General features: G+C 37.9%; 1 protein-coding gene across 2 annotated transcripts in view; it reads right to left on the reverse strand.

Annotated features, from left to right (window-relative positions):
• Xrn2 (5'-3' exoribonuclease 2) overlaps positions 1-14,785 on the reverse strand; it is a 77,171-nt gene that overhangs the window by 52,866 nt on the left and 9,520 nt on the right. For both annotated transcript variants that reach the window (XM_004840901.3, XM_087188628.1), the window contains exons 2-8: positions 4,684-4,811; positions 4,489-4,600; positions 2,207-2,318; positions 1,349-1,407; positions 1,183-1,272; positions 337-409; positions 62-112 (exon numbers count right to left, since the gene is read on the reverse strand). In XM_004840901.3, coding sequence (XP_004840958.2) covers positions 62-112; positions 337-409; positions 1,183-1,272; positions 1,349-1,407; positions 2,207-2,318; positions 4,489-4,600; positions 4,684-4,811 — 625 coding nt within the window. The remainder of the gene's footprint in view (positions 1-61; positions 113-336; positions 410-1,182; positions 1,273-1,348; positions 1,408-2,206; positions 2,319-4,488; positions 4,601-4,683; positions 4,812-14,785) is intronic.

A 14,785-nucleotide genomic window follows, 5' to 3' on the forward strand; every position in this document is an offset into this window, starting at 1 on the left:
TTAGCCCACCAACTTGCTACATATTTACCCAAGAAAACTAAATCCCAAAGAACAAACTTACCATCTGCCCCACATAAACAATGGTGAGTATTTGGGTCATGGTTAGGCTGTGCTGAAGTGGAGAAAAACAGGTTTATATAAATACATTGCACATTGCAGGATTATCGTCTTACCAAGTACTTCTAACTAATTTTTTTTTTTTTTTGCAGTACTGGGGATTGAACCCAAGGCCTGGAACATGCCAGGCAAGTGCTTTACTACTGAGCTACATCCACAGCCTAGTTTATCTTTTTTTATGTCGAACACACTGTATAATCAAATATTTATGTGTTTTACCTCTTTGTCTTCTAATGTAATCCATGATTTTATGTTCTCCTTCACCAGGAGCACTAGCATCAGATAAAATAACCTATTACAAAAAAAGTAACAATTTCAGCTCATCCCCAGTTTTCTATTACCACAGAAATCAAAAGAACTGTCTATCTTGAGATAAACTGTAGTAACTCTATTATGACGGTATTACTGGTTGGAAATTTTCTACATAATACATGTGTCTTAAGCACCAAAACTACTTCACTGATTAACTTACTACATGAAACAAAAGAGAATGAAATGTGTAGATTAGACTTTGCCACAGAAAAACTGATCAGTTGACAAGCTTCTATTTTCACTATTACCCAAGGAGATAGCACTGAATCATATAAGCCCCCCAAATAATCAGAAGACAGCAATTAAATATAATTTACTATGTCTAAATGAAGGAAAACACACTAATCTGAAGTTTATTAAGTTCATTTAAGTTTTACTTAAACTTTTATGAGAACAGTCATTTTTTAAAAGCAACCCTACAACTTTAATCTTGCTGTATTTTGCTATCTCCTGACAGAAATTTCTACTTTAAAGCCACATTCTTATATATTTTAAGAATTATGAATCCCATTTTATAGCTTCGCAGTGATGGCAATAGAACAAAATTGGCACTGAGAAGAAATTTAGCTATCTAAAACCTAACTATGCAAGGCAGCCCATTTCCAATAACCTTGGAAGCTTCTCTTTTCTCTGACAGTCAAATAGCATCTTATGGGAGGTGGGGGGTGGGAGGATACAGAATATTAGTCATACCAAAGTGTAGCCTCAAATGATCACTCTAATCTTTCTGAAGTACCAAAATGTGAAACTTACTGTCAAATTTTTCCACCCAGGGTCATTATTTAAACGATCAGCAATGTAATAGCGAAGACATTTAGCAAGATTGTCCATGAACTCAGTTCCCTAAAATGATAGGAGGAAATAAATTAACCTATCATTTAAGAGTTAGCAATAGCTAGCAAAGTATAAGACTACTTACTGGTGTAATACAGTTGCTGTCAAATCTTTCTTTTATTTCTTCTGGAGGAAGATAGCCACCTAGAAAAAAGAGGCAATGTTTTGTTTCCCCTATAAAATGTGAAGTAAATTAATATTAAAATAAAACAAAAAAAAGTTCAAATGCAAAGGCACAATGTTCCCTTTTTGTAGAAGAAAATATGATTGCTCCTTTCAAATTTAACATAAACTTTAACGAGACTGTGAAACAATGTAAACAAATATTAGATGTATACATAAAAACTATGAAGTTCTCTCTGCAACAGAATGAAACACACACACACACACACACACACACACACACACACACAAGGTTTAAGGCTTTTAGTTCTGATGACAGTTGTTAAAATGAAAATACCATGGAAAATGAAATTAAAATGCTGAATTTAATACAACTTTGACAAGAAACAAAATGATGAAATGGATATAAAAATGCTATTTTTTTCCTCTGTATCACTGATTAGCTGTTTCTCAAGAACTAAATATATTCATAACATCTTTAAAAAAGAAAATATACTTAAAATAAACAAATATTAAAATAAATACAAACAGGTTGTAGAGTCTTAGTTTTCAGCTGTTGTTAAAGTCACTATATACTTGTGTATTTCCAGCAAACTGACAAAATTCATCATGATCCCAGCTTATGGCATTGTGTTTTGTCAACTTCAGAGTGTAATTATCTTGCACCGGCAATCTGTGGCTCTTCTTAGTCTCCACTGGCATCCGCGCCCTGACTTTCCTCTTGAGACTTTGCTCCTACTTATGTACCCAGTAGGAATCTAAGGCTTTGGGAACAGAGGTAAAAAGTCAAAAGTCCAGCTTCAATCTGCTTATTCTCTACCTTTTGCCATTATCTCCTCCCTGACACGCTGCTTCTCGATCGCTGCTTCCATTCCTTCTTTTGATGCTCTGAACCTCCTTGACCGCTGCTGGTTCATTTTAGCACGTGGTGCCTGAAAACACGTATTTCATATTCATGTAAAATGATTCAAAATATTCACAGATGCTGTACATTATTTTCAATCATTTTTAGTACACTAAAATGGAAGAAAGTAATGTGCCTAATATCCTTTCATGACAGACAGTAGATCCTGAGAACTTAAATTTGAACCAAGACCCTACAATCTGAGATCAATCAGGCAAGTGAGTGACAGGACAAACAGACAAGCATACTCTGAGAGCACAGGAGTTCATTTATACTCCAAGGGTCACAGCCCAATGCTGGCCCCCTGGCCCAGAGCACCTCGAGGTGCCCAAAAAAGGAAAGCTCACTTTACTCCAAGACCTAGCCAGTATCTGAGGTGTCATTACCACAGTAGCAGAGTCAGGGGACACTTTCCCTTCATCCATACTAAAGGAATGACAGTCTCCAAACCACCTTCACATAAAAGCAATGGAAAACAACTTCCTTTTGCCCTGCAGGACTTGAATGCACTTTTACTTTGCATTTCCTATAATAAATTTCATAGGATTCTGTCTTTTCAACAAGGCACAGCAGTTAGAGGGGAAACAATGTCTTAACCCAAAGTACGTTTTTTTGTTGTGGTTTTTTGTTTTGTATTGTTTTGTCTTTTTTTGTTGTTTTGAGACAGGGTCTCCCTATGTAGTCCAGGCTGGCCTCAAATTCACAGCAATCCTCTTAGGGCCTCAGCCTCCCCAGTGCTGAGATTACAGACCTGTTCCACCACACCTGGCCAACCCAAAGTACTTTTAAACCATTGTAATTAAATGTATTTCCCCTAGTGCTGGGGATGGAACCCAGGGCCTAAAACCTGCTATGCAAGCACTCTGAGCTACACCCCCAGCCCACCAAAAGTAATTTAAATCACTGGATGAGCCTAAATGAAGTAAACTGGACACCAGGATTTTGGAATCTTAACAGTTTCAGAGGGATTAAAGAACTCTAGAATATCCTATTAACACCTAAATAATAAGTTATCTAACGTTCCTTTAAACAGTTCATTTTCCTGTAAGATGAGATCATCGAATGAAGCACTCGCAAACACTAAATTCACTCATCTGAATTTACACTTTAATGAAAAATGTGTGCAAACACATGTACATGTACACATATAAGTACAGACATATATAATACCTGATCTAGTGAGGGTAAATGGAGCCAACTTAAAAGATTTACTTCATGAAATACAGCTGAGTGTGAACTGGAATATGCTCTTCACAAGACAGATTCCTGTTCTCTTTATTCTTTACTCCACTATAATTCCAAGTTAGCAGACAGCTAAGATTTTCCATTGAGTAAAAACAGCTACACAAAATAGCTTACCTTGGACTCAAAGAACTCCAGATTTTCAAAATCATTCCACCGACCACTAGGCTATACTACATCTAGAAGAAAATCTACTTGCCTATACATAATAATCTAGGGTTATGATTTACCTTTATTTTCCTATTACCCTGATATATAGTCTAGGGGTCATTTATAACATAAGCTACTTGGTATAATTATCACAGGTCCATAAAAGAGTCTCCTCTTAAACCATTCTGAACATTACTCAATGCCTATAAGGTATAATCCAAACTCCTGAGTTTGGCATGTAAGCCCTTCCCAAACTACTGTCCTACTTCCCCCTTTCAATGCAAAACTGCAGCTACCCCAGCATCTCAATGTGGTCACAGACATGGAAAGTATGCTTACCTGTCACTTCTAGCAATCTGGAAGGTCTCCCTTCCTCCCCACACCTGTCCCATCCATCCCATACCACTGCCTATCAATTTCCAATTAATGTTCATCCTTAAAGAAATGGGAGAAAAGTCACCTTCTCCATCTCCCAACTCCCACAGTAGTCCTGACCTCCTCTTCCCTCCACACCCTGCAAGTGATGTCTACTGACTATGAGGAACTGAACCCACTCAGGTATCTGTGTCTCTCTCTCTTTGAGGATAACACTTTCAAAGTAAGGGCATTTGCCAATAACTCCAGCACTTCACAGTACCTGGCAGAAAATAAGCACTAAAAATATTTGAATGACAACTGAAGTATGAGACCTTTTTTCAAATTCACCACAATTGACATTTTTCACTATTTAGCTGACTTTCATTCTAGACACCGGAAACAGAAAAAACAAAAATGGAAGCTTCTAAGTCATTTATTTTAGCACTTACCACTCCATCTATTGCCATGTACAGAAGACGTCTTGGTCTTACAATATTGAAAAGTCTGTCTATGTACTCAAATATTGCAACCATCATTTCATCTTCATTTTTTGGTGCTGGCCTATAATGACAAGCAAACAATGTAGTATGATAGAGTACTTCCCCTGTGACTTGTGACAGCAGTGACAGAAACAGGTTACATACTTATCTTCAGGATGAGTACAGGGGTGGATGATTCCATTCATATCCAAATACAGATTATCAAACTCCACATCATTTGGGTTAGGTTTACTGGCATCAACTGGAATCTTTACACCATTGCATTCTTTGGGCTATGAGGAAGTGATAATTAATAGTAGTTTGATTGATCAGGTCTAAAATGACAGATACTAGGCTCAATATGAACCTATTTCATTTCTGAACTGGAGATAAAACACTTCAAGTAACTTATTTAAAACAAGTTTTCTTTTTCCTTAAAGCAAACTGAAACAGATAATTTATCTGTAGAAAGTGAATGGATTCTAACACGTTAATTTTGACAATGTGGGTGATTTTTATTTTATTAAATTCCCAAATTCAATTGTCCAAATGACAGATCATGGGAACCATTCATTTCCTTCACCATCCACATCATTAAGTCCTTTCAATTTTTTTCTTGGTACATGTTTGCCACACATAATGATCAAAGTCCTGTCTTTTTAATCTAAAAAAATCTACTTTGTCTCTTTCCACTCCCACTGTCATGAATATCAGGTTATCGTATCTCACCTAAAAGGTCCTAATATTCCTATGGACCGCCTGGTAGATTCTCTCATCTCCAGCGTGTCCTCTACACTTGCAGAGTTCTCTTTCTAAAGCACAAATCTGTGTGCCTGAATGTTGCCTGACATGCTTTCCCAATGATTCCCACAGTGGTGGGTGCTAACAAATGAGCCTGGTGGCCTAGTCTTCTGTAACAATAGCATGGAGGCCCACTGAGCTCTCAAACATTCCTAGAAAACGCTCTTTCATGGAATCTCAATGTCTTTCATAATGCACCTCCTTCCAGAACAACTTGTGCCCTACCAACACTCAATGCCTGAAATCTTATTAATTTTCCAGGGTCTAAACAGATCAAATGTCACTTCCTAACCTTTGTCTACATCTCCCAAGAAATTAACTGCTCCTCCCCTGCATTGGCTAAGAATGTTGCTATTTCTCTTGTAGCATTTCCACAGTTTTATAATTAATTTGTCATTCTAAAACAACTACACCGTGAGTACATCAAATGGTAAAGGCATATACTCACTTCTGAGGCACTGAATTATATTTTTATAAATGATATTACTTCTGTGTTTTTCTTCTAGGACCTCAACAAGATTAAGAACATGAGATCAAATTTTTATTGTTATTAAAATTCACTTTGGGCCTGGGATTTGGCTCAGTGGTGCTGCTCCCTGCCTCAAAAGCACAAGGTCCTGAGTTCAATCACTGGTACCAAAAAATACATAAATAAATAATAAAATAAAATTCACTTTAAAAATAATGGCTCCTCAAACACATACAAAGCAATAACAAAAAAACTGCAAACAATTTAAAAGCCCATCATGTACACTTTGCATCATGGATACATTTCAAAACATTAAGTGAAAGAAGTCAGCCACAAAAAACCATACACTGTAAAATCCCATTTACAGGAAAAGTCTGGAACAGATAAAGCTATAGAGACAGGGCAGATTGATGGCTACTTGAGGCTGAGGTGGGGGGAGGGGGAGGGAGATAGAAGTAACTGCCCGTGGGTACAACGGTCCTTTGGGGAGGAGTGAAAGCTCTCTAAAATTAGATGATAGGATGACTGTGCAACTCCATAAATACAGAAAAACGCCACTGAGTTGTATACTTATGAATTTCACCATACTACATATAAATTATATTTCAATAAAAATTTTTTAAAAAATAAAAATCAAAGGTGACTTTAATTTGGGGCAGGGAGCCCACTGAGAAGAAAATGATTAATAAACAGTGGTATTCAATGAATGAGAGCTGGATGGTCACAACTGCACTGCTGAGCCAAAAGGCCAATGGCAGAGGAACACATAGTGAGCACCTATAGACAGCCACAAAACAGACAATGCGGATGCTGCTCAGAGACAAATATGCAGTGCAGCAAAGGACAGAGAAAAGCAAGGGATGATAAATACTACTTTCAGGAGAGTGGTCATCTCTGAGATGGAGGAAGGGGACTGGACTGGGCTTCTGTTCATTTTATAATTGGAGGGAAAGGATATGAAAAAGGACTTCAGGACAGAAAAGAGAGGAAGCTATTAGACAATGTTCTGTACATATGTGGTGCAAACCAAGCCAAGGCCCTTATCAGAAGTAATGAGTTGGTAAGTGGCAAGAAAAGCAGGCCCATTCTTGTGGGGTCTGTGGAAGAAGGTACTTTGATGACCTCCAAGCAAAACCAAATTCTGTTTAGTATTTAGGCAAGAGGCTCTCTGTCTCTCCATCTAACTTGCATATCGCACAGTCCACATTTTCCTATCTTCTCTGTACCAAGCTGTCACCACTCTCAAGAAAATGAAGACTCATTCTTTTGTGCCTCTCAAAGTCAAAGGTAAATATTTTCTACTCGGCTATATAATCTTAGTTGCAAATTCAATCCACCTGTGTAGAATGAAAGCAGCCACAAACAATATGTACACAAATGGATGTGGCTGTGTTAAATATAATTAATTCGTAAAAATGAGTCACTGGGAACTAACCCCTGCCCTCATGCATAGCAGAGCACCAGGCATACTGAACACTGAATACTGAGTGTAGCTGCACAATTTCTATCTCCAGTATCTAGAAAAAAATACAGTATGATGAAGGTGGCAGAGGAGGGTCCTAATTCTGAGAAAAGAAGATCAGAAATTCCCACTAAGAAAACTGAACATATTTCCCCTCCCACCAAGAGTAGGTAGACATTTCAACACATTATGCAAATTTAGTTCCTTAGTTCAAAAGAGTTTGATACTAAAGAAAGGAATTCCTTCCTCAAAATCCTTGTCCAATACAATACTAGTGTTTTTTCTGTTGGGTTGAAGTGAAATCCTTAATCAAAGGGCAGCCAGAGTATCTGTTGGGTTCCCCAGCAGACTGAGCAAACACTTTAGTCTTCCTGTGTTACCCCAAGACCACATTAAAGGCCAGACAAAAATAATTGTGTAACTATAGTGGAAAACTGGAAGCAGAAACTTCCATGGCTGAGAAATGATGGGACACTTGAAACATGAGGGAAGCAGTAGGCACAGCATCTACATCACAGTAGAGCAGATGCTGCTGAGGTGGGCAAACAGAGGAGGCTCCAGGCCCGTGCAGGGATAGGGAGGGCAAAACCACTATTGTCAGAAACAGGTAAGTAGATACATTCTTGTTTAAACTTACAGGATTTAACAGCAACATTAGAAAAGTCAGGACTCATGTCTAAGGTTTCAGTCCACTAATGGAAGTCAGATGTCAAACTATTAAATTTCCCTTGAAACAGCTGGAAGCCATAGAAAATACAAAATTTGGGTGTTATTTTGGGGAGAAATGGCCAAAAGGATAATGAAAACGTCCAATTATAGGATTTGAGGCTTTAAAATTCAAGCTGTAACTGTGTATGTATGTGTATGCTTTTGTCTGGTTGCTCGACAGACATTATACTGAACCTCCTGAATTCTAGGCAGCTTTTCCACTTCTGAGCTACATCCTCAGCCCCAGGCTATAAATTTTGATGTTTCTGCCCAATAGAGTATTTGAAACCTTTTAAACAGTTAACGTTTCTTCAAGTTCTGTGTTAGATCTTCATCTTTAAAGAGTATTTTAGTGAACAAGAATTAATAATTACCATGGACATTTATGGACACTGAGACCGTCACAAGCATGATTCTAACTAAGGTCCTTTCCTCAGGGATTATTCCACTCTTTGCTCACAACCACTCCCTGAGGTCCATAGGGAGTATATTCAGCTTGCAAATGCTTGCAGGGTGAAGTGGCTTTTCAAAAGTCACCCTCCCACTAGGTTCTGAGGCCAAGAGTTGAACCTGGTAGTTTGGCCTTAAATTGGTACCTTCACCACTACGCTACACTGACCTTTCACTATGTATAACATGATGTGTGCCAAGGACCATGGCAACTTCTATGGAGGACACAAAATATGAAACCTGTGAAAGTGATCCTTGCTTTCAAGACTGAATAATATAAGAAAGATCAAATTACAATATGACAGAGTCTAGTAACTTACATCCCAGTGAAACTGGAGACAATTGTTTTAAAAATAAAACCATTTAAAGCTTTTGGCAAACAGCAATCTAATTTAAAAAAAAAACAAACAAACTATGAAAACAGTGGAAATGACTTCATTTACAAAAGATCATGGTAAGGTTGGAGCCATCTGGGCCAACATACCACTATCCCTGGTACCAAGGAGGAGACTTGCTGGCTGAATTACCATCACCCCCAGCGCCAAGGAGGTGAGCCTCCCAACAAAGGTGCCAACACCACCCCCAACCCAGATGAAATGAGAAGACATGTAAACAAGTCTCAAAACCAGACTTCCAGATCACCTAAAGCAACCACAAAAGGGAAACAAGACGGAACAATCTGATACTCAACCATCTGGACTCCCTGAACTGGCAACAAAAGAGGATCTGAAAAAAATGAAATCAGAAATAATTTCTTAGATAACAGCAGAGATCGTGCCCATAATACAAGACATGATTAATAAATCTAGAGAGGACACAGATAAAAAGATAGAGAAGCTGAGGAACATGATGGAATCACAACACAGGAAACAAATGGAATCCATAAAACAGGTGCAAACAGATTTCCAGGAGATTAAAAACTCCACTGAAAGTCTATGCAGAAGATTGAGCCAATGGGAGGACAGAATTTCAGACATAGAAGATAAGATAGCAATTAGTGACCAGGAAAAGAAAAATTGCTTTAAAATAGTAAGGAACCATGAGAAATCAATCCAGCAGCTGCTACACGATGGAAAGAAGAATAACGTAAGACTGGAGGTCAATGAAGAAAGAGGAGAGAGTGCAGATGACATAAAAAAAACTCTTCACAGAAGTGATGGCAGAAAACTTCCCAAGCAGGGGAAAAGAACTTGACATACAGATAAGTGAGGCATATAGGACTCCAGCTAACCTTAATCAAAAAAAAGCTACACATAGGCATATAATAGTTAGGATTCCAGAAATCCAACAGAACAAAATTCTACAAGCAGTGAGAGAAAAGAAACAAATCACAGACAAAGGAAAGCCCATCAGAATCACAGCAGACTTCCCCACACAAACCCTCAAGGCAAGAAGAGCTTGGAGTGACACATTTCAAGCCCTAAAGGAAAATAGCCTCCAACCCAGACTGATATACCCTGCAAAACTATCTTTCAAAATTGATGGAGACAGCCAGGGATTTAGCTCAGTGGTTCTGCCACCTGCCTCGCAAGCGGAAGGACCCAAGTTTGATACCTGGTACCAAAAACAAACAAACAAAAAAATTGATGGAGACATGAGATACTTTCATGACAAAGAGCACCTTAGGAACTTGATGAATAACAAACTAGCACTCCAAAAAATTTTAGACAATATCCTAGGAAAAGACAATAAGGATCACAACCCCAGGAAGCCCACCAGAATGAATCCATCGGGCATGACAAGAAATTAAACACAAAGGGAAGAATCCAACAAAAAGAAAAAGATACAACAATGATAAGTCAATACGTATGAGTTATAACCATCAATGTTAATGGTCTCAATTCACCAATCAAAAGAAATAGACTGGCAGAATGGGTCAAGAAGCAAAATCCAACAATATGCTGCATACAAGAAACACACTTAATTCAAAAGGAAACTCATAGACTGAAAGTTAAAGGGTGGAAAACAATACTCCGTGCAACAAGAATCTGAAAAAAAGCAAGAGTAGCTATCCTCTTTGCAGATCAAGTGGATTTCAAACCAACACTGATTAAGAGAGACAAAGAAGGACACTACATCCTTGTAAAGGGAACAATTCAAGAGGAAGGGATAACAATCATAAATACATATGCACCAAACCCTAGTGCACCCAACTATATAAAACAAATACTGACAGACATGAAAAGTCAAATAAGCACTAATATAATAGTAGTGGGGACCTCAATACCCCACTGTCACAAATAGATAGATCAACTAGACAAAAATAAACAACAAAATACTAGAACTCAATCAAACTCTTGAACAGATATTTACAGTGTTCCATCCCATGAAATCAGAATACACATTCTTTTCAGCTGCACTTGGGTCCTTCTCCAAAACAGACCACATACTCACTCACAGAACATGTTTAAGTAAGTTCAAAGGGACTGAAGTTATTCCCTGCATATTATCAGACCATAGTGCGATGAAACTGAAGATCAACAGCAAAAGAAACCACAAGAATTTCATAAACACATGGAAATTGAACGACACACTTCTGAATAACCAAGGGGTCACAGAGGACATTAAAGAAGAAATCAAACAGTTCCTACAATTAAATGACAATGACAGTGACAATACAACATATCGGAATCTATGGAACACAATGAAAGCAATCTTACAAGCGAAATTCATAGCAGTGAATACTTATATTAGGAAAACACAGCAAGCCCAATTAAACAACCTGATGCTGAACCTTAAGCTTCTAGAAAAAGAGCAGGACAACCCCAAAGCTCATACAAGGGAGGAAATTATAAAGATCAGAGCAGAAATCAATGCAATGGAGACTAAAAGAATGATACAAAAAAAAAAAATGAAGCCAAGAGTTGGTTCTTCAAAAGAATAAACAAAATTGACAAACCCTTAGCCAACTTCATCAGAAGCAGCAAAGAAAAGGCCCAAATCCATGCAATTAGGAATGAAAAGGATGAAATTGCAACAGACCCAGCAGAAATCCAGAGGATCATCAATACCTACTTCCAGAACCTATATGCCAATAAGATGGAAAACACAGAAGAAATGCACAGATTCCTCGAAAAGTATGAATTACCAAAGTTGAACAAAGAAGACCTAAAAATTCTAAATGACCCAATATCAATCAATGAAATTGAAAACATAATTAAAAACTTATCAACTAAGAAAAGCCTGTGTCCTGATGGCTTCAGTGCTGAATTCTACAAGACATTTAGAGAGGAAATACTGCCACTACTGTTTAAACTCTTCAATGAGATTGGAAGAAAAGCAATATTCCCAAATTCATTTCTGGAAGGAAGCAACACCTTGATCCCCAAGGCAGAGAAAGACCCAACCCAAAAAGAGAACTATAGGCTAATTTCACTAATGAACATAGATGCAAAAATCCTTAATAAGATACTAGCAAATAGAATGCAGAAGATCATCAAGAAGATCATATACCCTGACCAAGTGGGATTCATCCCAGGGATGGAGGGATGGTTTAACATACACAAATCAATCAATGTAACACACTATATCAATAGAGCCAAGGACAAAAACCATATGATCATCTCAAATGATGCAGAAAAAGCATCTGACAAAATCCAACACGAATTTATGATAAAAACCTTACAAAAAATTGGAATAGACAATCTCTACCTCAAACTGATAAAAGCCATCTATGAAAAACCAACAATCAATATCATACAAAATGGTCAAAAACTGAAATCCTTCAGGGGCTGGGGATTTAGCTCAGTGGTTTCGCCGCCTGCTGCACAAGTGCAAGGACCCAAGTTTGATCCTCGGTACCAAAAAACCCTGAAATCCTTCACACTAAAATCAGAAACAAGACAAGGATGTCCGCTATCACCACTCCTGTTCAATATACTTTTGGAAACATTAGCCACAGCAATTAGACAAGAGAAAGAAATAAAAGGAATAAAGATAGGAAATGAAGACAAATTATTATTTGCAAATGACATGATACTCTATATAGAAGACCCCAAGAACTCCACCAAAAGTCTTCTAGACTTAATAACCAAATTCAGTAAACTAGCTGGTTACAAGGTCAACACACAAAAATCAATAGCTTTCCTCTACACCAACAACAGACTCACTGAGACAGAAATAGGGCAGACAATTCCTTTCACCATAGCATCCAAAAACCTGAAATACCTAGGAATCAACCTAACGAAAGAAATCAAAGACCTCTACTCTGAAAACTATAGCACCCTGAAAAGAGAGATTGAAGATGATATCAGAAAATGGAAAGATATCCCCTCCTCCTGGGTAGGAAGGATCAATATAGTGAAAATGGTCACACTTCCAAAACTACTATATAGATTCAATGCAATCCCAATTGAAATCCCAGTAGCATACATCATGGACCTTGAGAAAACAATACAAAAATTCATTTGGAACAAGAAGAGACCTAGAATAACAAAAGCAATTCTAGGCAATAGACATGGCAGGAGGTATCACAACCTCCAACTTGAAACTATACTATAAAGCTACTGTGATAAACACAGCACGGTACTTGCAAAGAAACAGACCGGAGGACCAGTGGAACAGATTAGAAGATGCAGAAACAACTTCAGACACACTCAGCCACCTTATCTTCAACAAAGGAGGCAAACACACTCACTGGAGGAAAGACAACCTCTTTAATAAATGGTGCTGGAAAAATTGGGTTTCAACTTGCCAAAGATTAAAAGTACAACTATATCTCTCACCACGCACTAAACTAAAATCTAATGCTGAACCAGTTGGAACAGAGGTTAGGTAGACCTCCTGAAGACATTGGTGTAGAAAAAGATTTTATGAACAAAACCTTAGTTGCTTGTGAACTAGCACAAACAATCAACAAGTGGGATCTCTTCTTATTAAAAAGCTTCTGCACAGCAAGAGAAACCACCAACAGTGTGAAGAGACAAACCACAATGTGGGAAAAAATCTTCACCTGCTCTTCCTCAGACAAAGGTCTACTATCTAGAATCTATAAAGAACTTAAAAAAAATCAGACATTCCAAATTCAAAGACCCAATCCAAAAATGGGCATTTGAAATGAACAGAAATTTCTCAGACAAAGAAGTAGAAATAGCAACTAAACATAGGAAAAAATGTTCAATATCACTAGTCATTCCAGAGATGCAAATGAAAGCAATTCTGAGATTCCACCTCACCCCAGAAAGAATGGCTGCTATCATGAAATCAACCAATAACAAATGCTGGCAGGGGTGTGGGGAATGAGGAACACTGCTGCACTGCTGGTGGGAGGGTAGAATGGTGCAACCACTGTGGAAATCAGTATGGAGATACCTCAAAGAACTAGGACTAGAAGTCCCATTTGACCCAGCTATTCCCCTGCTGGGTATCATCCCAACAGAATTAAAGGAGTCATACCACAGTGGTATATGTGCACCCATGTTCACAGCAGCACAATTTGTAATAGCTAAAGCTTGGATGCAGCCCAAATGCCCATCAACTGGAGACTGGATAAAGAAAATGTGGTTTTTTAAAAAAAATAAAATGGAATACTACTCAGCCATAAAAAATGAGAAATTAGAGATATTTATAGCTAAGTGGATGCACATTGAGGTGATACTCTTAAGTGAAATAAATAGGACACACATGTATAAATACCGAATAGTTTCTCTGGTGTGAGAAACTGAAAGTGTAAATAAGGACTAAATGTATAATAGGTAATGTGAAATAGGAAGAAAAGGGGCAAAGGGGAAGGAAGTGGGAGGGCTAGGGGAAAGGATAGAAGGGAATGGGATTAATATGAGAAAATGGAAAAATAGGAACAAAATCTTTGTAAATAGGGAGGGATGGTGGGGTTGAAGGGAGGGCAGGGGAATGGGGAAAATAAGAACCAAGAGATATTATATAAAGGTGCAAATTTCCAATGATGAATGTCATTATATTGTATACCTAAAATGTACCAATAAAATTAATTTTAAAAAAAACATCATGGTAAAGTTAAACCCAAAGGTACTCTCAAGAACAGTCAAAGTTGGGCCGGGGATTTAGCTCAGTGGTTCCACTGCCTGCATGGCAAGTACAAGGTCCTGAGTTTGATCTCCGGTGCCAAAACAAAACAAAAACAGTGAAAGTTACAGAGAAAAGCAACTGGGAGATTCCTGGATCTACTGACGATACAATCTATTATACAGGCCAGCTAACCTGAAGAAGAGAACTGGGGAAGGACAGAGCTGAAGACAGTCCTCTAGGATTTGGATACTAAATGGTGATCTCATAAACCAATTCCTCAAGAGTAGTCACAATTTATCTGGACAGGTTTATGTACGAATTTATGTCCCAGGGCATAACTGAAAGTAACAGAACAATGGGCCCAACTGCTCAAGTTTAATTGCTGGGTGTGA

This window comes from Heterocephalus glaber, unplaced genomic scaffold (genome assembly GCF_053883595.1).
Source record: "Heterocephalus glaber isolate CG9 unplaced genomic scaffold, H.glaber_assembly_v1.0 deba00001532, whole genome shotgun sequence".
Taxonomy (NCBI): Eukaryota; Metazoa; Chordata; class Mammalia; order Rodentia; family Bathyergidae; genus Heterocephalus; species Heterocephalus glaber.